Source organism: Panthera onca, chromosome B2 (genome assembly GCF_046562875.1).
Source record: "Panthera onca isolate mPanOnc1 chromosome B2, mPanOnc1 haplotype 2, whole genome shotgun sequence".
In the NCBI taxonomy this organism is placed as follows: Eukaryota; Metazoa; Chordata; class Mammalia; order Carnivora; family Felidae; genus Panthera; species Panthera onca.
The window spans coordinates 117812928-117837319 of NC_138343.1; the positions used below are offsets into that span (position 1 = coordinate 117812928).

Consider the following 24392-nt stretch of genomic DNA (forward strand, 5'->3'; position numbering starts at 1 on the left):
TAAATTGGTGGAGAGCTTTCGTTTAACCAACTCAGTTCTCTTAAGAGAATCATGGCCCTTACCTATCAAGCCACATTTTAAATCAAGATTCAAAATAAAATATTTGAGTGCCTTTTTTCTTTCATAAGTATAGAATTCAGTTCTCATATCAAAGTTATTATCTTTATTTTACCTCACACAGAATTCTAACGTTGTAATTATTGGAGACTTTAAAGATCTGGGAGAGCCAAAGCATAAGAGACTGTTAAAAACTGAGAACAAACTGAGGGTTGATGGGGGGTGGGAGGGAGGGCAGGGTGGGTGATGGGTATTGAGGAGGGCACCTTTTGGGATGAGCACTGGGTGTTGTATGGAAACCAATTTGACAGTAAATTTCATATATTAAAAATTAAAAAAAAAAAAAAGATCTGGGAAATTATTTTGTTACTTGTTTATTAGCTAATATCATTAAGATGTATTTTAAAAAGTTCTTCAACTCTTAAGTATTTTAAAATACTGATTGAAACCTACCTTTTCTGGAATAAAATTTTTTATAGAAGAATGCTGTGTCAAATAAAGATGGAATCTTAACACCTGGTGTAGTAAGTGATTATCCTGAGTCAATTTTAACTTCTTTTTTTTCTTGAAGTAATCTCTGTGCTCAACATGGGACTGGAACTCCCGACCCCAAGATCAAGAGTTGCATGCTTTACTGACTGAGCCACTCAGAGGCCTCTCTTGAGTCAATTTTATTTTATTATTTTATTATTTTTTAATTTTTTAAATTTTTTTAACGTTTATTCATTTTTTTTCCTTTTATTTATTTATTTATTTTTTTTTTTAATATATGAAATTTACTGTCAAATTGGTGAGTCAATTTTAAAAAAGGATAAAGTAGGGGCACTTGGCTGGCTCATTCAGAAGAGTGTATGCCTCTTGCCTCTTGATCTTGGGGTCATGGGTTTGAGCCCCATTTTGGGAATAGAGATTACTAAAAAAATATATAATAAACTTTAAAAAAAAATAAAAAAGATCAGTTATGTTCTGTATCATCTCTAATTGATTGGGGAAACATGGAGTACACATTCCAAATTTTTATGAAAGGGCTTAAGGCAAATATTTGTGTCAAATACTACAAAGGTTTTATCTTTTTCCCTTAGAAAAACACACAAGACAACAAAAAACATTGGAAAATCCCAATAAATACATTAATTCATTCCACACACATTGAGTGCCTGCAGTGTGTCAGGTAATAATGGTCCTGGGCAAAGTAGAAGATAAAATTCAGTTAGTAAATAAATACACGGAGAGTTATCCAACTTCAGATGTATTAAAGGATGTACCTTAAAATATGGCTATAACTTATCAGATTGGCAATATCTTTTTCAAAAATATCAATTTCAAAATAATATGCAGTGCTTTTAATGTCCTGTCTACCTTGCTTGTGACAATGTACTGAGTCCTTTTAGAATGGAGTTTGTTGGGACCTCCAGCAATGTTCAGACACGGGATAGATCCACTCATGGGATTCCCAATGCAAGGACATAGTCTTACTTGTGGAAAAAGGTCTTATTCATAAATATATGTGTTACAGTGTCTGTTAAATAGTAGAAATATTGGGAGAAAAACCCCAAATGTCCAAAATTAGAGAGTGATTGAGTAAGCTATACTAATGCTTTAAATTACACATTATGTAATTACATGTTGTTATGAAAATAATATTTCTGAAAACTGTGTTGGGAGGAATATTTCATACCTTCAGTGCAAAGTCAAAAAGTAGGTAGAAAAAAGTATGCGTTGTTTGTTTACAGTAGTGTAAGTACTTTGTGTGACCTGTCACCAGAATTCATAGTGGTTGTGTTAAGATAGCGATTTTTTGAGCAATTTTTTAGCTCCTTTTGCTAATTTTTTATGAGTGGCTTTTATTCTTTTTATGAAAAAATACGATTAGAATTAAAAAAATGTTTTTAAGTGTTTATTTTTGTGTGAGAGAGAGACAGAGACAGAGTGTGAGTGGGGGAGGGGCAGAGGGGGAGACACAGAATCAGAAGCAGGCTCCAGGCTCTAAGCTGTCAGCACAGAGCCCGACACAGGGCTAGAACCCATGAGTAGTGAGATCATGTCTCTAGCCGAAGTCAGAAGCTTAATGGACTGAGCCACCCAGGCGCCCCTACAATTAGAATTTTTAAATGTGCTTAAAAACTTGCTTTTAAAAATGTAAGCTTCATTGATTCACTAAATAGAAAGTTGGATAAACTTATTCCTCTTTGATCATGTCCAATAACATTATTCCTAATAGTGTTAAACTGTGGTGGTTATAAGCAAGGGCTGTGGAGTCAGACTGACAGGGTTCTACACTTTCTCTTCAAAAAAATTTTTTGAGGGTGTCTGGCTGGCTGTCAGTTCAAACCTCATGTTGGGTGTAGATACTACTTAAATCAATTAAAAAAATTTTTTTTTCAGGGGGTGTCTGGGTGGCTCAGTCAGTTGAGCATCTGACTCTTGATTTCACCCAAGGTCTTGGGATTGAGTCCCATATTGGGCTGCATGGAGTCTGCTTAAGATTTTCTCTTTCTCTCTCTCTCCTTCGCCCTCTCCCTCTCTCCCTCTCTCCCTCTCTGCCTCTGCCCATCTCCGTCCCCCCCGCAAAAAAATTTTTTGGGAGTGTAATTAACATACAATGTTATGTTTGTTTCAGGTGTACAACATACTGATTCAACAATTTTGTACATTACTCTGTTCATCATGATAAATGTAGTCACCCTCTGTCACCATACAACATTATTACAGTATTTTTGGCTGTTTTCCCAATGTTGTACTTTTTACCTCTATGACTTATTTATTTTATAACTCAAAGTTTGTACCTCTTAATCCCCTTTACCATCAGTTTATTCTCTGTGTTTAAGAGTCTGTTTTTTTATTTATTTCTTTAAATTACACATATAAGTAAGATCATATGGTATTTATCTCTCTCTGTCTGACTTATTTCACTTAGCATAAATACCCTCCAGCTGCATCCATGTTGTTGCACATGACAAGATCCCATTCTCTTTATGGGTAATATTCCATTGTATGTATGTGTATATATATATATGTGTGTGTGTGTGTGTGTATGTATGTGTGTATATGTATATATATATATATACATATGATGTATATACAGTGTATATACTCCCATGTATATACTGCATCTTCTTTATCCATTCGTCCATCCATGGGCACTTGGGTTGTTTTCATATCTTGGCTATTATAAATAATGCTGCAATAAACATAGGGGTGCATATATTTTTTGAATTAGCATTTTCATTTTCCACCCACTAGTAGAATTAGTGGATCATATGGTATTTCTGTTTTTAAATTTTATTTTTTAAAGTTTATTTTTGAGTGTGTGTGCGTGAGAGAGATCCCAAGCAAGCTCTGTGCCACCAGCACAGAGCCTGATATGGGGCTCAAACTCACAAACCATGAGATCATGACCTGAGCTGAGATCAAGAAGCAGATGCTTAACTTTCTGAGCCATCCACGCACCCCTTTAAGGAACCTCCATACTGTTTTCCACAGTGGTTGCACGAACCTGCATTTCTACCAACAGCATGAGAGATCCTTTTTCTCTACATCCTTGCCAATGCTGCTTATTTTTTGTCATTTTGAGTCTAGCCCTTCTGCCAGGTGTGAGGTGATATCTCATTGTGGTTTTGATCTGTAGTTTCTGGATAATTAGTTTCCTGATGAGCATCTTTTCATGTGTCTGTTGGCCATCTGTATGTCTTCTTTGGAAAAAATGTCTCTTCAGGTTCTCTGCTCATGTTTTAAGTTTTTGTTTTTTGTTTTTGTTTTTTTGTTTTTTTGGTTTTGTATAAGTTCAATATATAGTTTGGGTATTAACCCCTTATTGGATATATTATTTGTGAATATCTTTTCCCATTCAGTGGGTTGTTTTTTCTTTTGTTGATAGTCTCCTTTGCTGTGCAAAAGCTTTTTATTTTGGTGTAGTCCCAATGGTTTATTTTTGCCTTTTTTCCCCTTGCCTGAGGAGACATCTAGAAAAATGTTGCTGAAAACTGTCAAAGAGATTACTGCCTTTTCTTTTATGGTTTCGGATCTCACATTTATTTTGTGAGTTTATTTTTATGTCTGGTGTAAGAAAGTGATCCAGTTTCATTCTTTGCCATGTAGCTGTCTAGTTATCCCAACACCATGCTGTTATGCTTCCTTATTGTGTCCTTTGAGCAAATGTCTAAGTCTCCGTCTCATTATCTGGAAAATTGTCATTATAATTGTAGCTATTTCAGGAGTTGAGAGGATTCAACTTGTTAATACGTGTAAAATTTTATAAATCTCAGCAAAGTTTTTGCCCAAGTATACTTGCTAAATTAAATATTTAAAAAAAATTTCATCTTGACAGCAGTATTTTATAATCATGTTATCAAGGGTGTCCAACACATCGCTAAATGCTTTATATTTTCTTAATCCTCAGAGAAACTCAATGAGGGAGGTAAAGTTTTTTTTTGTGAAAGTTTTAGTAATTTGCTAAAGATTACTCAGATAATAAGGGGGAGTAATGCTATGAAATAGAGAAGTTAATATTCTAAGTCATAAATCGAGGAGTTTTAAAAATGGTTACTTCAAAGATTTTGACTGCTTATATGACAAGAAAAAAAGAAAAGATTATCAAAACAAGAATCTAGTCTGTTTTCAGCCTTTTGGCTAAGAGGAGGTCTGAAAACAATCAACCAACAATAGCAATTAAAGTAATTTCTCTCATAATTCATTCTCTTGTAGTTTATTTTTTTTTTGAGGGAATAAATAAAACTTAAGGAAAAACTAGATAAATTGCATAAAATGACATGTGCTTTGGGTAAGAAAACACATGCACGGATCAGAGAATTTCAGCCTTTATCAACAGGACCAGATTCATTAGAGTACAATGAAATGGCTACTGAAATCGTTATGAAAATTAGCAGTGTAATGAATTAAATTTATGAGATGAGGTTATGAGCTCTAATCCAGTGAAAGACCCAGGGTGCATGGTCAAAGCTTTTTCCATTTTGCTTCTGTGGTCACTGATCTTTAATGCTTTTATTAGTAAACTAGATTTTACATGAATACTTTGCTCATTATATTTTCATATAAAGTAAATTAAAAGAATAATTGCAGATTGTACTTTAGAATTTAGATTGTGATTTCAAAGTTAGAAATAAAATGAAGTTAGATAAGGAAAGAGGAGATTTTATGTTCTGGCCATACAAATTAAATTTGCAAATACAAGGCAAAGAAGATATGCAAACCAGGGAAAAGAGGTATTGGGCTCAGTGTGTAACCCTGACCATAAATACGCAGGACTCACTGAATTAAAAAATAGAAATAATAAACTTATTACAAGGGCAAATATAACTGTGGTATAGCAATAAGTAGTCACAGGATTCTTTTTCTTTTTTGCCCAGCTCTTGTTATATAATTTCCAACTTTACCCTGGCAGTGATGCCTAACAAAAGAAAATTTTATTTATTTTTATTTATTTATTTTTTAAGTAAGCTTTATGCCAACATAGGGCTTCAGCTCACAACTGTGAGATCAAGAGTCACATGCTCTACTGAATGGGCCAGACAGGTGCCCATAAAAGAAAATTTTAGGTAATCCAGTTGGAAAGAAAGTTAAATAGTTATGGATAAGATTAGAGAAAGCTAAGGGAAGTTAGAAAAACTCTGTACTTCTTGGGGCGCCTGGGTGGCTCAGTTGGTTGAGCGACCCACTTCGCCTCAGGTCATGATCTCGCGGTCCGTGAGTTCAAGCCCCACGTCGGGCTCTGTGCTGACAGCTCAGAGCCTGGAGCCTGTTTCAGATTCTGTGTCTCCCTCTCTCTCTGCCCCTCCCCCACTCATGCTCTGTCTCTCTCTGTCTCAGAAATAAATAAACATTAAAAAAAATTAAAAGAAAAAAAAGAAAAACTCTGTACTTCTTTATTTTTACCAAGAGGATTTTTGTTTGTTTGTTTTTAAGAGTTATTTTTGTTTGTTTGTTTGTTTTAAATGTTTATCTGTTTTTGAGAGAGAGAGAGAGAGTGCGTGTGTGCACCTGAGCCTGGGAGTGGCAGAGAGAGAGGGAGACAATCCCAGGTAGGTTCTGTGCTGACAGCATGGGGTGCTCAACTGACTGAACCTCCCAGGTGACCCTTTAAGAGGTATTTTGAATTGGGATTTTACCCAATTCATTCTCATGATACCAGAATTGTTTAAAAGAGTTGTTATACAATTATGACTATTATATTCCAAGGTTATGGTTTTCCTTCTCTGGATATCTGTAGAATGGACTTATGGAATGTTTGAAATGGCAAAAATAAGTCGCTACAGGAAGAACGGTTTAGTTTTTGTTCTTTTTTTGTTGTTTTTTTTTAATATGAAATTTATTGTCAAATTGGTTTCCATACAACACCCAGTGCTCATCCCAACAGGTGCCCTCCTCAATCCCCATCACCCACCCTCCCCTCACTCCCCCCCCCCCCCCCCCCCATCAACCCTCAGTTTGTTCTCAGTTTTTAAGAGTCTCTTATGGTTTGGCTCCCTCCCTCTCTAACTTTTTTTTTTTTCCTTCCCCTCCCCCATGGTCTTCTAAGTTTCTTAGGATCCATAAGAGTGAAAACATATGGTATCTGTCTTTCTCTGTATGGCTTTTTTCACTTAGCATCACACTCTCCAGTTTCATCCACGTGGCTACAAAAGGCCATATTTCATTCTTTCTCATTGCCACGTAGTATTCCATTGTGTATATAAACCACAATTTCTTTATCCATTCATCAGTTGATGGACATTTAGGCTCTTCCCATAATGTGGCTGTTGTTGAGAGTTCTGCTGTAAAGATTGGAGTACAAGTGCCCCTATGCATCAGCACTCCTGTATCCCTTGGGTAAATTCCTAAGCAGTGCTCTTGCTGGGTCATAGGGTAGATCTATTTTTGGTTTTTTGAGGAACCTCCACACTGTTTTCCAGAGCGGCTGCATAGTTTAGTTTTGAACAGATAAGGTATAAAACTGAAAATGCTAAAAGTCTCTGGTCTCTCTCTCTCTCTTTTTTTTAAAAAATTTTTTTTAATGTTCATTTATTTTTGAGAGAAAGAGAGAGAAACAAACACATGTAGGGGAGGGGCAGAGAGAGAGAGGGAGACACAGAATCTGAAACAGGCTCCAGGCTCCCAGCTGCCAGCACAGAACCCTATGTGGGGCTTGAAGTCGGAACGGTGAGATCTTGACCTAGACTGAAGTTGGACGCTTAACTGACTGAGCCACCTAGGTGCCCCTCAGTGGTCTCTTAAATACCACATTTTAAAAAAAAAAAAAATTTTTTAACGTTTATTTATTTTTGAGACAGAGAGAGACAGAGCATGAACAGGGGAGGAGCAGAGAGAGAGGGAGACACAGAATCTGAAACAGGCTCCAGGCTCTGAGCTGTCAGCACAGAGCCCGACGTGGGGCTTGAACTCACGGACCGTGAGATCATGATCCGAGCCGAAGTCGGATGCTCAACCGACCGAGCCACCCAGGCCCCCAATACCACATTTTTAAGCCTGTTCTTATTGAGTAAAATATAGCAGAAACAATTCAGTGTCTTAGTGCACAGTAAGGAATACATTCATGTTGCCATCCAGTACACACGTGCATGAAAAACCTTCAAATTCATGGAGCAGTACTTAGACCCGCCATAAGCAGGTGGAATGTTACTTCTATTCTATCCTGTTCTGTAGTATTGTAGTCTACAACATTTTCTTCCATTTCATTCTACTCCACCCCACCATATTCCATTCTATTCTAGGTTTTAAAAAGTGCTTTTAAATTATCTTCTATGTTGATTTAGTAACCTAGTAGTGGGTTGATACTAGCAGTTTGGAAAAAAAAACAAGAAAAACTAGACTTTGGGTTCAGGATTCTCTTTCTACTATGTTAATTTTGAAATGAACTAGAGGTTATAAAATCAGCTGGATTATTAGTTTGGACATCTTTTTTTTAAGGTTATTTATTTTTGTTTAGTAATGTCTACACTCAGTGTGTGGCTTGAACTCACGACCCCGAGATCAAGAGTCGCATGCTTTTCCAACTGAGCCAGCCAGGAGCTGCTGGACACCATTCTTGATCGAATTTTACCATGAGAGTCCTAATTGTTATGGGTGTTAAGTTAGTACCTTTATCACAGAACACAGAAAACTATAACTAGAAGAGACTCTAGATAGAGATTATCTAGTTGTCCTTCCTATGCCCCTGGGTGTTTAAAAAAAAAAATATATATATATATAAAAAATTATGGCAAATTTCAAGCATATTCAAAAGTAGAATAGTAGACTGAGCCTCATCTATTTATATCACCTCTTCCTCACTAGATTATTTTGAAGTATATTCCAGATATATTTTATCTGTAAATACTTAAGTATGTGTCTTCAAAAGATAAGGATACTTAACAAAAAGCATATCCAAAATATGCTTCTCATGACAAAAAAATAAGAGTAATTTCTAATATCATCAAATATTATGTCAGTATTCACACTTCTCTGTCGTAATTAAAAAAATTGTTTTGAATTAGGAAGTAAAGTCCACACATTGTATTTGATTGACACATCTCTTCAGTTTCTTTTCATCTGTAGTTCTCCTTTCTTTCGTGTGTGTGTGTGTGTGTGTGTGTGTGTGTGTGTGTGTGTGTGTGTTTTGAAGAAATGAAGTTGTATAGAAGTACCTACATTATGGTCACTTAATGTGTTCCTCTGCCCTTTACATTCTAGTCAGACGCTTAACTGAGTCACCCAGACACCCCAGATTAAGGAATCTTGATAAGTTTTGGAATATTGGCAAGACTGCTGCAAAAATGCTCTGAATTTCGTATTGTGTTGAAGTGATGATTCTATTTGATGCTTAAATTGTGCCATCATTGGCCAGTGTTGGGACTTTCAAACTGGTTCTAGAGACCTTCTGACATGGTGCCAGGAGTCTTTGAAGAGCCAGGATCCTCTGGTATATTTTATGCCTCAGACCTAGAATAAGCTATTTCTCTAAGGATTGGCCAACTTTTTGAGTTTGCAGATAGAGAAATGAAGTGACTTGATAGGAAGATGCTTGTTGGAAGATTAGTCTTGGGGTTAATGCTCTTTTCAGTATCTAGTGCTGCCTCTGCAGGACTGAAATAGACCTGGCTAGTTGCCTTGCCAACTTCTGTTCCCCCTCCTTTTTTCCTTTTGTAGATTTCTTTTTCCACATAGGCATAGGTTGGGAACTGGCAGATACTATCTCGGCTTCCGGTGCTGTTTGGGGTTGTGTCCTGATTTGGACAATGGGATGTAAAAAGAAGGATGCTGAGAACTTATCTAGAATTAATTTGTGATTTTACTTTAAAAAATGGGTGTTTTACTTTAGAACTATTTTGCAGTATTATATTTAATTTTTAAAAAACTGCTTAAGATTATTTTTCATTTTATATAATCATAGGGGATACAAGTGGTCTGGATGATGAAAAACAATGGATACTTTATACTGTATGTCAGTTTACTTTTGGAGTTTTCTAAATGATCTTAGCAGATACACATTTATCTCCCTAATTCTTTTGAGCTCTGGGTAACACCTAATAGTTATAGCTAATTATAGTGCTTAGTTTGTACCAGAATGTAGTCTAAGAGCTTTCATGTATTAACTCACTCAAAAATGGCCCTGTGAGGTAGCTAATATTATTATTCTCAACTTAGGAGGAAACTGAAGTAAAGAGAGTTCATGTGACTAATCTAAGATCACACAGCCAGTAAGTAGGGGAGCCAGGATTCTAACCCACAAACTCTGATCTAGACTATACTAAAATTGGTTTCCATTTCTAATGTACCATTTTACTAAGAGCAGATGGAGGTGGGCTAGAAATATATTTGGGCATGGATTTAAAATATATGTGGTACTTTATTAGCATATTCTGTGGCTTCTGTTTAAAATTAGTAGATTTAGTTTGTGTTACTATAGTCAAATGTAGGACTGTTTCTTAGATGTCTAAAATTACAAGCAGCTCAACAGCATATTGATGTCATTTTCCATATTTAAAGAATTGCATGTGGAATAAAACCCAGTGGCATCACATGAGGCAATTCTGATAATGCTCATAATGCAGATGAGAATGCTGGAAACTTTTTCTTAGCAATAGGATTTATAAAGTTCTGACACGCTCATGTATGTAAAAGAAAGTAATAATTTATATTTCAAATATGTATTCTCTGTGAAGATGTATCATTTTAACCATATAAATCATCGGTAGTAGGGAAGTGGATGCACAAAGACACCAGATAATTTTGTCCTAACTCTTAATGACTTAGTCAGACTTATTACCCAGGTCCCCTTGCTTTTAATTTACCCCCACCTTCTGGATGTCACAAGTGTGTGTTAGTCCTAGAAAGAAAGCACATGTTTCCACAAACCCTGAGTTTTTAAATTTTTAACATATTCTACTCATTTTCTAGAGGTTAACATTAAGACACTATTTGTGACATTTATTTAAAAATTGTCCTTAATATTTTATTTTTTATTTTAAAAAATATTTTGAAAGTTTATCCACCTATTTTTAAGTGATCTCCACACCCAATATGAGGCTTGAACTCCTGACCCCAAGGTCCAGAGTCACATGCTCCTCCGACTGTGGCAGCCTGGTGCCCCTGCTCTTGATATTTTAAAGAACAGTAGTGGCGGGCTCACTCTTTAGAGCACGCGACTCTTGATCTTGGGATTGTAAGTTTGAGCTCCATGTTGGGTGTAGAGATTACTTAAAAAAGTAAAATGTTGGAAAAAAAATAGAACACTAGGATAAGGAAAATGACTTCTGCTCTTTGGTTTTACGGAACTTTGACAGAGAAGCAGTTTGATCTAATAGAAAATACACTAGGTAGAGAGAGTTAAAAGGTCTAAATGCCACATTTGACTCCATGACATTGAGTAGTTTTTAAGTTTTTCTGCACTTCCGTTTCCTTGTATTTAATAAGGAGTTGAGTTAGATCAGGATCGCATAGACACACAGACTCTGCATTATTGCTTGAGCTCAGACTTTCCCCACAGACCTTTTTAAGGCATTATGTGCAGGTGATCACCAGGGTCAGTAAGAGTTGATCCCAAAGATGGAGCCAGCTTCATAGGATTGAATGTAAATAAGATGTTTTCTTCCTCCCACTCCTTTCGGGAATGATACCTCAGAGTATACAATTATATTTGAATTTTTACAAAGTCTCTATAAGGCACTCCATTTTGAATAGTAAGCTAATGTTCGGGAAGACACAGCCTGAAAACTCAATCAATGTTAGTTTTGCATGCATAGGGGACCTCCTGCTCAAATCTGAAAAAGGAAGCCATGGCATTTCATACTGATTTGGTAATTCTTTCTGGGGACATAGCTTCATAATTACTATTTTGGGTGTTATAAATGAGTCTTTTGAAGGTGACTTTAACAAGTAGCTAAGTGCTTCTCAATTATCTATGGTTAAGGACCAGTTTTTTTTGTTTTTGATTTCCTATTTGTTGCCAACTGATACTTGTGTAAAATACGGTAAAAGATGAACTATTAGAAAAATGAAAAAAACCCCACACATAATAGAAGCCAAAGTTCAGTAGACAGAATTTCTTTGCCTACTTGCTATGAAAGTTTCTAAAGCAATCTAAATTTTTCCAAGTTTGTAGCATGACCTTGACCACAAACCAAACTTTGAGTGGCATTGCTATGAGTGGTTATGTTGTGGGAGTCACAAATGTACATTTACAAGATGTATGAAAAAAGTGATCTTTTCTAGTATCATGAAACTTGTGGCATGGGGGAGAGAATGGTTGTTAGTTGTGCTTTAGATAATGGGCCAAATCTGGCTAACTATCTGCTTTGTAAATAAAGTTTTATCGGAACACAACTATACCTCTTCATCTACGTTTGTCTACAGTAGACTTGGGTAGTTTTGATAAAGACCATATGATCTGCAGTGCCTAAAATATTTATTCTGAGGTCCTTTACAGAATAGTTGCTAGCTCCTACTTTAAATTTGAAAATGACTATTATGAATGATTGCTATTTATGTAGTGCTTGTTTCCTTTTTATTTTTTTTTTTTTACTAAATTATCTTTGTTTAAATCCATTAGACATATTATTGTTTGACTTTCTCCCTCTAGTCACTGATGTACCTCACATAAATTTGGAGAGAAGTAAAGAAAATGAACGGATCAGTAAAGATCAGATAAAGAAGAAGAAAAAAAAGCAAAAAGATTATCAACCCAACTATTTCCTATCCATTCCGATCACCAACAAAGAGGTGCTTTTTTTTTTTTTTAATTGAAGTGTAGTTGACACACAATGTTACATTAGTTTCAGTTGTACAACATGGTGCTTTGACGGTCTACGTTGTGCTGTGCTCATGACCCACGTAGTTACCATCTGTCACCATACAGCGTTATTACTATACCATTGACCAAAGTCCCTGTGCTGTGCCTTTCAACTCCTGACTCCTCCATTCTGTACCTGTACCTCCATTCTGTACCTCCCCCACTCTACTTTACCTCTTTAGCCCTTCCCTGCACTGTCTTCCCCTCAGGCAGCCATCAGATCTTTGTATTTATGGCTCTGTTTCTGTTTTTTGTTTGTTTGTTTATTGATTCGTTTTAGAGGTGCTATTTAAAAAACAACTGTTTTTACTATAAAGTTTTATTTTAAATTAGATTTAAGCTACACTAAATGCTTGTAAGCCCATTTGCTCTCAGCTCTTAAGTGTTTTTGGTGGTATTTTAGGTGGGCTCCATAGGAAACAATCCTATTTATTTATTTTTATTTTTTTTTTACTATCATCTTACATGTTTTTGAAATTTAAATCCAAGTTAGTTAACATATAATATAATAATGATTTCAGGAATAGAATTTAGCGATTCATCACTTCCATATAACACCCAGTGCTCATCCCAACAAGTGTCCTCCTTAATGCCACTCACCCCACCCAATACCCTGCCAGCAACCCTCAGTTTGTTCTCTGTATTTAAGAGTCTCTTGTGGTTTGCCTTCCTCTCTTTTTATCTTATTTTTCCTTCCCTTCCCCTATGTTCATCTGTTTTACTTCTTACATTCCACAGATGAGTGAGATCATATGATATTTGTCTTTCTCTGACCGACTTATTTCACTTAGCATAATACACTCTAGATCTATCCACGTTGTCGCAAATAGCAAGATTTCATTCTTTTTGATGGCTGAGTAATATTCCATTGTATATATATGTACCACATCTTTATCCATTTGTCAGGAGATGGACATTTGGGCTCTTTCCATACTTTGGGTATCGTTGATAGTCTACTATAAACATTGGGGTGCATGTGCCCCTTTGAAGCAGTACATCTGTATCCTTTGCATAATTACCTAGTAGTGCAGTTGCTGGGTTGTAGGGTAGTTCCTTGGAAATAATCCTATTTAAAAATTTTTAAAAATATTTATTAATTTTTTTTTAAGAGAGAGAGAGAGAAAGAGAGAGTACACACATGAGTGAGTGGGGGAGAGGCAGAGAGAGAGGGAGACATGGAATCCGAAGCAAGCTCCAGGGTCTGAGCTGTCAGCACAGAGCCCAACATAGGGCTCGTACTCATGAACAATGAGATCCTGACGAGCTGAAGTCAGACACTTAACTGACTGAGCCACCCAAGTGCCCTATAAATAATCCTATTTAAACAATAAAATGTACTTAAACAGTAATTTAGAAAAAATATTAAACAGTCATATTTAAGTAATAATTTTGAGTGTGTTGCCAGATGGCATGTCAAGGTTCTCTCTGTTTGTTCACCACAACTGAGGAACCTTTCAGAAGCAGAAAGCAGTGACCAGGTAGAAAAAGAGGGATTTGAAATCTCTGCTGGGAAAGTAGTGGGATTTCTTGCGGCTCAGTCCTGTGCATGGAAATGATTATTGTGACATAGTTTCTTTAAAAATTACTCCCTGTACAAGTTTAATACTGCATGATAAACTTGGGTAAAAATCTATTAAAAATCTGGAAAATTTATGTGGTATGAATAATAGGAAATGGGACCAGCCAGTTGGCACAAACTAAGAAACCCTTGTATGTGGCCGAGAGCTACAGTATCTAATTCAAACTGGTGAAGCAGTGAGGGAGGAAAGAACACTTTACTTGGAAGGCCGACCGTTTTCATATCTTGGCCCGATTTGAGAAGCAGATCTGAATTTCTGTATGATCTCTTTTACCAGTGTAAAACGACAGAAATTCCAAGTGCATCTGAAGATCCAGTTGGCTGTGTTGAACGAGTCATGAATCGGGCAGCATCCCATCTAGCAGACAGAAAAGTGCTCCCCAAGACTGCGGAAAAGGAAAGGATTTTAAAGGGAGAGAGGGAGGGGAAAGAAGGAAACAATTAGCAAAGAATCCATCGTGTTAGGCGGGGACACCCTCTGAAGGAGAATGGAAGGGGTCTGTCAGAAGTTTCCTAGTGCTGACCAGGAAATTGTGTGTTGACTGGTTACATCCCTGGGGGGCTGAAACTGCACTTAAGTTACATGTTAAGTCTTGGTTTGCTGACGTAAGGCTCTTAACATGTGTTAAGAGCCCATGTTGGGCCTGTGGTTTTCTTTAAAAAAAAAACAACAACGTTTTTTCAGTGTTTATTTATTTTTGAGAGATGGAGAGAGAGAGCCTGAGCAGGGGAGGGGCAGAGAGAGAGGGAGACACAGAATTCAAAGCAGTCTCCGAGCTGTCAGCACAAAGCCTGATGCGGGGCCCGAACTCACGAACAGTGAGGTCATGACCAAGCAGAAGTCAGACACCAAACTGACCCAGCCACCCAGGCACCCCAGGTGCCTGTGGTTTTCTTTTTAACAGGAGGCACATTTTAAGTTTGTTTCTCCCCTTATTTAACTGGAATGTTTCTAGGGAATGCTAATGAATTTTTAAAAATCAAAGCAAATGAAGTTGAAATCAAAGAAATAAATATTAAAAGAAAAAAAATAAATTTTATTGAGGCATTCCAAGAAATTTCTAGTCCGTGAGATACAGTTTAGCTGGGGAAAGAAGATACATAAGAGAAATTTGTATAACCTAGCAATGCAAGGTTTTAGAGTTTAATGCAGTAAAGAATTAGATTCTGATTTTACTGGTACATGCCAGTAAAAACCGTTATAATGCTTAAAAGTGTTTAGGTGATACAAACTTAATTTTTTTATTTTTTATTTATTTATTTTTAATGTTTATTTATTTTTGAGAGAGAGACAGAACGTGAGTGGGGGTGGGGCAGAGAGAGAGGGAGACGCAGAACTCAAGGCAGGCTCCAGGCTCTGAGCTGTCAGCACAGAGCCCGATGTGGGGCTCAAACCCACAAACCGTGCGATCATGACCTGAACTGAAGTCGGATGCCCAACCAACTGAGCCACCCAGGTGCCCCGAGGTGATACAAACTTTAATGTCATTAGCAATTGTATATTAAATATATTAAAATACCTTGATTTATTTGGGCAGGTTTTCTTTGAAATTTAGGGTTATATGTACATGTGGGAGTTAGAAGAAAGCCAGAAGTCAAAGGTGGTGCTGCTGAAGTGAGAAGTCTCACGCCAGGTCCTAAGGACCCAGAATGTGAAATAGGCAAAGCGACTTCCCCAAGGACGTCGGGACTGGACAAGACCCCGGGTTCCTTATTTTGATTTGCTGCTTAGAGATTTTTCCACTGCACTATAGAAGTTTGGGAAGCACTTCTATAAGTTGCTTTAATGAGGCCCTTCATGGAGTCTGTCTCCCTTCACACCTTCATTCTTTAAAAAAATTTTTTTAAACGTTTATTTATTATTGAGAGACAGAGAGAGACAGAGCATGAGCAAGGGTGGGGCAGAGAGGGAGAGACACAGAATCCGAAGCAGGCTCCAGGCTCTGAGCTGTCAGCACAGAGCCTGACGCAGCGCTCGAACCTGTGAACTGCGAGATCATGACCTGAGCCAAGGTCGGATGCTTAACCGACTGAGCCATCCAGGCGCCCCTTCACACCTTCATTCTTGGCGCCCCTGGTAGTCTGAACAGCAGCTCTGTGTCCCTTTCATGCCTGTCCTTCCTCTCCTAGCCTTGTTCTGACTGTGAAGATCAATGGGGTGACTGGTGGGGAAGGACAAGGAGAGGGGTTGGAGAGGAAAGGGGCTGGAGAAGTTCTTTCTTTCTGAGGCTTAGTTCAGAATTTGGGCCACTAAAGTGACCAGAGGAAGGGGATGGGAGAGAACGGTCTGCAGCTCTTAGTTTTCATCCATAAGCTGCCGTAGCCATCGTGTCTGCTTCTTACCTTCTGGGAGGTGGTGTGGGATCGGGAAGAGTGCGACTTTGGAGTCCTACACGTCTTGTTTGAGTACCATCTGGGCTGCAAACTCCTCTGTGGATGTCGGTCAAGTTACTTAATTTCCGTAGCTTCCATTTCTTTAGGTGTAAAATGGAGGTGATAATGATTATTTTCTAAACCCAAATCTGGACATGTCACCCGCTTATATACTTCACTCTTTTCCTGTTGGTATTAGGATAAAGACAAAGACTCTACCATGTCCTGTGAGGTTCTACATGGTTCAACCTTCTCCACTTTGGCACTTGTTCCTTCTGCTTGAGTCCCTCTGGCCCTGAACTTGCCAGGGGCCCTCTCCCCCCAGAGGAAACCTTTTCTGTCTAGGAGTTTTCTTTCATCCCCTCTTGGTTTTGTTAATGTCAAAATCTCAGCTCAAACCTCTTCACCTGTGACCACCTGCCTTGGTCACCCCCTAGTTTGCCACCTCCAAGGTCTCATAGCTTTCCTTTTGTGATCTGTCATTCTTGCAATTGGAACTTGTTTGTCTTCCTCACAAAGTCTTCGGCTCATTCCCAGTACCTAGAGCAAAGCTTGGCAGGAGCAGAAATACACACACACAAAATACTGTCATTTCAGGGCTGAAGACGTATTCGTGGCATACCAAGTTGCAACCAGAACATTTACAATAATTCACAAATAAGAAATACAGTGTTACAATGTTGGTTTCATAATATAGGTTGAACAGCCATCCTTTGAGGGTCGCGTAACTCATAGTAGTGGGGAATGCGGGTGTCAAGTGACCTGGAAACCAAATAATTTAATGTTTCCCTCTCAAGAGACTTATTTGTGCTTAGTAGCAGGTGTACATACAAATACAGAGAGGAGAGGTAGGGTGGGAGGAGATTAGGAGGTGCATTTTACATCTTTTCTATGAACATCCTTTTTGTTTGTTTGTTTTAAAGTATCAAATGTTAATTTTCTTTTTTAAACTGCTTATGAGCTTTTGTGGGAAGGCCTGGGAAAAGAAGCAGCATTTATAACATTGTTTCAATGGGAGACTGTATTCCAAGTTCCAATTAAGTGACCTGCAAACAAGCCTTTGGAAGCTCGCACACTCACAATGAGTTGCTCTACTTTTGGCCTCTACTTGTTGGCATCTAGTTTTAAAGAAGAAAATGTTCAGACTGACATGGGTCTTTGATTTTTAAACACATTCTTAGATGTTTGAAGTTCTTCATTAACGGAAAATCATAATTTCATACTTCAAAACATTTTCTTATTACGTTTCTTTATTTTTTTGAGAGGCAGAGAGAGACAGAGGGTGAGTGGGGGAGGGGCAGAGGGAGAGGGAGACACAGAATCCAAAGCAGGCTCCAGGCTCTGAGCCGTCAGCACAGAGCCCAGTGCAGGGCTCAGACTCACCAACTGCGACATAATGACCTGAACCGAAGTCGGACGCTCAACCGACTGAGCCACCCAGGCGCCCCCATAATTTCATACTTTTAAGAAATAGAATTGGAAAATGCACTAGAATGACTGGATAAAATATCCAAGTTGCAAGTATGTGAAAGGATGTGTTTCTCCATTACCTGCAATTATACATTAGTTTAAAAATAAAAATAAAGAATAAAAGAATCTAATGGAGTTATAATAAATCCTATATGTTTCTTAAATGCTTAGAATTGTTTAATTAGTTCTAGTTGGATTACTCATGTTGGTTTTATGGGCTTTCTTTATGACTAGTAATAAATATAAGGTAAATCAACATTGAAGTACAAGGGAACAATTAGAAATTGATTGAATTCAGGAGTATATTAATTTTTTAGAAGATACTTTTTTTTAATTTTTAAAAAATATTTTATTTTTGAGAGACAGAGAGAGAGAGAGACAGAGTATGAGCTGGGTAGGGTTAGAGAGAGAGGGAGACACAGAATCTGAAGCAGGTTCCAGGCTCTGAGCTGTCAGCCTGGAGCCCGACATAGGGCTCAAACTCATGAACTGTGAGAAACTGAGTCAAAGTTGGATGTTTAATCGACTGAGCCACCCAGGCGCCCCAGATAATTTTTTTATACTATTGGAAAGATATGATTTTTCTCTGGGTGTTTTAAAAGGCATTTGTAACCTTTAATTCCATATTTCATCATTTAGTAATGTGAAAATTGCTGGTCTTATAAAAATAATAAAAGTAGATTTGTGCATTCAGTCATTCAATTCTTGCCTGGGAAATATAATTGTAAAAGTATTTGCTATCATGGTGTATATGTTGAGCATTTGGTAGACATAGAAAATTCTCCTATTTCGGAAGGACTTTTTACTTTTACTCCAGTTTTGCTATGTTACCAATTTTTCAAGTTCTTTTCATGGTTGTAGACAAGCGAGAAAAATGAAAGTATTCAGCATTGAAGAAAAATTATGTAGCAAATTGAAGTGATAATTCTGGTAAATATTAATGAGGCAGCAAATTTAGGAACAATATAAGTTAACACCTTAGAAAAATTCTGAAAATAATGTCAAAAGTTGAGGTCAAAGACATTCTTGTACTCTGTGCTAGAATGTAACTTCTCTCCCTCGTGCAGAGGTACATAATGTTAAGGGTTTTTATCTGCACTCATATATATATGCTTCGAGTCAATTAGAAAACTTAAAAGATATAAACATGTATTTTCTTATTGCATTATTTTTAGGCATGTGGAATATCGCTTAGTGCTGAGGTTTAACAGATGGATGTTTGTTTTTATTTTCTAGACACAAAGATAATACTCAGTGAAATATTTAAGATTTAATAATGCTCTTATTTTTGAAAGTTTCTTTGAATATAATATTTAAATGTGACTCTATAGTATTAGGTTTTTAAAATGTGCCTGTGCAGTACTGTCAATAGCTGGGATTATGGTGACAGATAAGCTTTAATGATTTTATTGAATTTTAAACAGCAGCTCTAAAAATTAGTTTCCTTTGGCCTGTAATGACACTGGTAGTTCTTAAAATGCAATACAGAGAAGAGTCAAGTATTTTTCCCTTTTCTTTTATAAGAATGTAATTAGGAATAAAAAAGCATTTAAAAAAGCTCTTAAGATGATATCAAGGAATATATAAATTAATCTGGAGCATCAAAGCATAGCTAGAAATACATCTCTTGGTTAGATTATCTGTAGAATTTTCCTAGATTGAGGTTAATCCTGCATCATAAGTACTGTGTGACATCAGAGAATTAGTCTTCCAAGTATTTTACAGTTTTTAATTTGCAGTTTACATGCTTCCAGATAATTAAAAAATAGGAATGGTCTAAAACTATTTTACTATGCAGAGCATTGCACTAAAATGCTGGATACACAAATGAGTGGAATTCTTTGAGCATTTCCCTGACTTTATACATAATTAGTGTTTGAGCCCAGAATCAAGAGTATATTTTTGTGAAAATGCAGGTACTCTACCCACTAAGTGCAAGTGGCAAGTCCCCAGTTATGACAAAAATGCCTCCAAACATTGCCAAATGGTACTTGGGAAGCAGAACTACATAGGGTAGAGAACCACTGAATTTAATTTTGGCAGTGTTGTATGCTTTATATTAGGCAAATGGTGTAGAGCTTGTGAAGTATTTTCATGTAGCTTGCCTACTGTGATCTGTAACACAATGCTGTAAGTTTGGCAGGGCAGATTTTATCATTCCTATTTTACAACTGAAGAAGCCAAGATTTAGTGAGAAGAGGTGACAGGTGTGGGGTCACACCTGTGGTAGACCTGGAATTAAAATCCAGAATTTTGGGGAGCCTGGGTGGCCCAGTTGGTTAAGCATTCAACTCTTATTTTCCACTCAGGTCATGATCTCACAGTTTCTTGAGTTCAAGCTCTGCATCGTGCTCTGTGCTGACAGTGTGGAGCCTGTTTTGGATTCTCTGTTTCTCTCTCTCTCTCTCCCTACTCCCTCACTTGAGCTGTCTTTGTCTCTCTCAAAAAAAAATAAATAAATAAACTGAAAAAAAAATCCAGAATTTCTGAGCCAAGTCCAGCATCCTTAATTTGTATTACTCTGATTGTAAAACAGAGTTCTCATCATAAGATACTTTTCATGTGCAGTTAAAACAATATTATCATTTGTACCAGCTGAGATTTGTAGATGTAATTATATTGTTTAGAGGTATGACTTTTTTTTTTTTTAATTGATGTCTAGTTGACACACAATGTTATATTAGATTCAGGTATGCAACATAGTGATTTGACAAGTCTGTGTTTTGCTCTGCTCACCACCAGGGTAGGTACCATCTGTCACCATGCAGTGCTGTTATAATACCAGTGATGATATTCCCTATTCTGTACCTTTCATCTCCATGACTTACTCATTCCATAACTGGAAGTCTGTATTTCCCACTCTCCTTAACCCATTTTGCCTATCTTTCCATCACCTACCCCTCTGGTAATCATCAACTTGTTCTCTGTATCTTTGGGTCTGTTTCTGGTGTTTGTTTATTTGCTTTGATTTTTAGATTCCACATATATGTGAAATCATACGGTATTTGTCTTTGTCAGTCTGACCTATTTCACGTAGCATAATACCTTCTGGGTCCACCCATATTTTTGCAAATGTGAAGACCTCATTCCTTTTTATGTCTGAGTAACATTGCATTTTATACACATTTTATGTGTGTACACACACACACACACACACACACACACAATTTACCCATTTATCAGTGGACAGTGGGGTTGCTTGCATAATTTGGCTATTGTAAACAATGCTGCAATAAACATAGAGGTTCATACATCTTTTTAGTGTTTTTGTTTTCTTTGGGTAAATACCTGGTAGTGGAATTACTGGGTCATATAGTGTTTCTACTTTTATTTATTTTTTTAAGTTTGTTTATTTTGAGGGGGGAGGGGGAGACAGAGAGGGAGAGAGAGAACCTAAGCAAGCTCTATACCGTCAGCACCTGTCATGGGGCTTGATCCCACAAACCGTGAGATCATGACCTGAGCCAAAATCAAGAGTTGACACCCAACCCACTGAACCACCTAGGCACCCCTCTATTTTTAATTTTTTGAGGACATTCTATGCTGTTTCCCATAGGAGCTGTACCAGTTTACATTCTCTTCAACAGTGCATGAGGGTACCTTCTGTTCTATATCCTCACTAACATGTATTTCATTTTATTTATTTTGTTGTCTTTTTCATTCTAGCCCTTCTGACAGATGTAAGGTGATATCTTACTGCGGTTTTGATTTGCATTTCTCTGATAATTAGTGATGTTGAGCATCTTTTCATGTGTCTTTTGGCCATCTGGATGTTTTCTTTGAAAAAATGTCTCTTTAGGTCCTTTCCCTACATTTTAATCAGATTGGTTTTTTTTTTGTTGTTGTTGTTTTGTTTTTTGGCGTCAAGTTGTATAAGTTTTATACATTTTGAATATTAATCCTTTAGTGGATATGTCTTTTATGAATATCTTCTCCCATTCAGTAGGTTGCCTTTTCCTTTTGTTGATTGTTTCCTTGGCCTTGCAAGGTATATTTTCGTGTAGTCCCAATAGTTTATTTTTGCTTTGTTTTTCTTGCCTGAGGAGACGTATGTAGACAAATTTTGCTAAGGCCAATGTCAAAGAGATACGGCCTTTGTTTTCTTCTAGGAGCTTTATGGTTTCATTTCTCACATTTGGGCCTTTTATTCTGTTTTGAGTTTATTTTTGTGTATGGGTTAGTAAGTGGTCCAGTTTTATTCTTCTGCATGTGGCGGTCCAGTTTTCCCAATGTCATTTGTTGAAGAGTCTGTCTTTTCCCCATTATATATTCTTGCCTCCTTTGTCATAGATTAGTTGGCCATATAAGAGTATTTTTCCTTTTGGGATTTCTGTTCCATTGATATATGTGTCCAGAGGTCTAACACTTTTGAGCATCTTTAATATCCTTGACGCTGGACCAGGCCGTTGGCATTTGAACCTCGATCCTCTTGAGCTGCTTTGTCATGCCATGAGCCAATCTCAGCGCTTCATTGTACCTGGAAAAACTCAAAAATTCAAATTTAAAATCATTTGTGAGCAATACAGTTTTATAATAAAGGTCTTTCTGAGAGGGCCAGTGTATTCTGTTACACAGTATTCAGTAAGACTTTCTAAAAATCTCCTTTGAATTCCTTTTTCCCCTCAGGGTTTCATTTCTTAAGTCAGTACCCACATCTCTGCCCTCTTTTTGTCCCCTCTGAAAACAAACCAATTCGTTGTCACTGTTGCATTTTTTCTCATGTATTGTAATTTATCCTTTATTTACATTCCTTTGCTGTTTTGGGTATATGATTTTGAAGAGATTTTTTTAAATCTTCTGTTTTTCAATTTATTTTAATAGAGTTAATACTAATATCTACCTTATAGGGTTGTTCAGAGGCTTCAGTGAACTAATATATATAAAATGCTCGCTTTAGTATCTAGAACCTAGTGATCACACAATAAAGGTTAGTTACTGCTATTGTTTTTTAAATATTGTTGTTTTATTTTTTATTAATTAAAAACTTTTTTTGAGAAAAACTTTATTTCGGTAAGTAAGTGATTAGGTAACTAAATTATGGGACATCTGTACAATGGGACCCTATTCCATTAAAAAAGTGAAGACATTATATATTTAATGATATGAAAAATGTCTAATCCTTTTTAGGTGAAAAAGCACATTTTATTATATGTTTATTTTTAAATGTTTATTTTTGAGAGAGAAAGAGAGACAGAGTGCTAGTGGGGGGGGGGGCGGGGCAGAGAGAGAGAGAGAGAGAGAGAGAGAGAGAGGGAGGGAGGGAGACACAGAATCTGAAACAGGCTGCAGGCTCTGAACTGCCAGCACAGCCCTGACACAGGGCTCGAACTCCGGAACAGTGAGATCATGACCTGAGCCAAAGTTGGACGCTTACTTTGTCCAACTGAGCCACCGCCCCCGAAAAAGCACATTTTAGAATAATGTGAACTGACATTTACTGATGTGTCCTCATGCCAGTTATTTTATTTTATTTTATTTTATTTTATTTTATTTTATTTTATTTTATTTTATTTTAATTTTATTCTATTCTATTTTATTTTATCTTATTACTTTTTTTAAATTTCTAGTATCATTAATATACAGTGTTATATTAGTTTCAGGTATATTTTAAGTATTGTTTTTATTATTATTACTGGTCACTGTGGTGAGATGGTGGGTTAGAAGAAATAAACATTACCCTCGAGTTTATAACTTAGTTTTATTGAGATAGAGTAGAAGAAAGTGACTCTATAAGATCTTTGTGTACTATTACATCAAGAGCATTTTATTTATCAGGCAATCAGTATTCTTTTTCTGGGTTTCACAGAAGTGATCTCTTGCCTTGGGAAATATTATGTTAGGTGTTACTGCATAACTTCCTCCCAGGAAAACACCATTTCCTGTGTCGCCCTCTTCCATATCGCAAGGAATAGAGAAAGGCTGAGGTTATTTTGGGTGATGCGGATTTATCATAAAGACACGTGGGAAGTCAGATCCCAGGATGGCATCTCATGATTTGTCCAGTCACATTCTGCAGATAATGGGAACATTGTTCAGGATAAAACAGCTACTCTAGTATCAGAACAGTCTGCTGTGCTCATGATTCAGTTTTTTCTTATCTCTGCTGTTTTTTTTTTTTTTAATGGACTCTGTTTCTATTGCCAGCCTCCTCTCCTTCCCCTTTTCTCTCTGACTAATTCTGCTGCCTCAGGACTTCTATGTGCTCTCTTTTCTCTGAGTATTGCTTGGTTTGCTATTTCATATTCAAACCATTTTCCGATACACTTTTCTAGTCACATGTACAAGTTGACTAGAATTGTATCTGACTGGAAATGGAGGAGGGAAGAACATTGTTCCCCTTTTTGTTTCAGAGCAGGGACGGAGAGGGGAAGTCTGATGGAAGAGGAGGGGTTGCACCTCTCTGCGACTGTAATTGTTTTTCTAACATACACAATTGGACGTCTTTGCAACTCTCTCTCCATCGTTATGCCCCTCCTCACACATCTGGAAAAGTCACAGTAGTCACTCCTGTTGAGATTATTGCTGTCCTAAAAAATTTTAAAGGCCATGAAGAATGGGTTCTCAGACACATTCACTTGGGGACAAATAAATAATACTTCCAACAGGAATGGAATGTTGTCTGCTGGTTTG

At 37.0% G+C, this 24392-nt stretch overlaps 1 protein-coding gene across 5 annotated transcripts in view; it reads left to right on the forward strand.

Moving 5' to 3' along the window:
* The window catches only part of AKAP7 (A-kinase anchoring protein 7), a 151949-nt gene that overhangs the window by 10872 nt on the left and 116685 nt on the right, over window positions 1-24392 (forward strand). For all 5 annotated transcript variants that reach the window (XM_060616671.3, XM_060616675.3, XM_060616669.3 and 2 more), the window contains exon 3: window positions 12131-12270. In XM_060616671.3, coding sequence (XP_060472654.3) covers window positions 12131-12270 — 140 coding nt within the window. The remainder of the gene's footprint in view (window positions 1-12130; window positions 12271-24392) is intronic.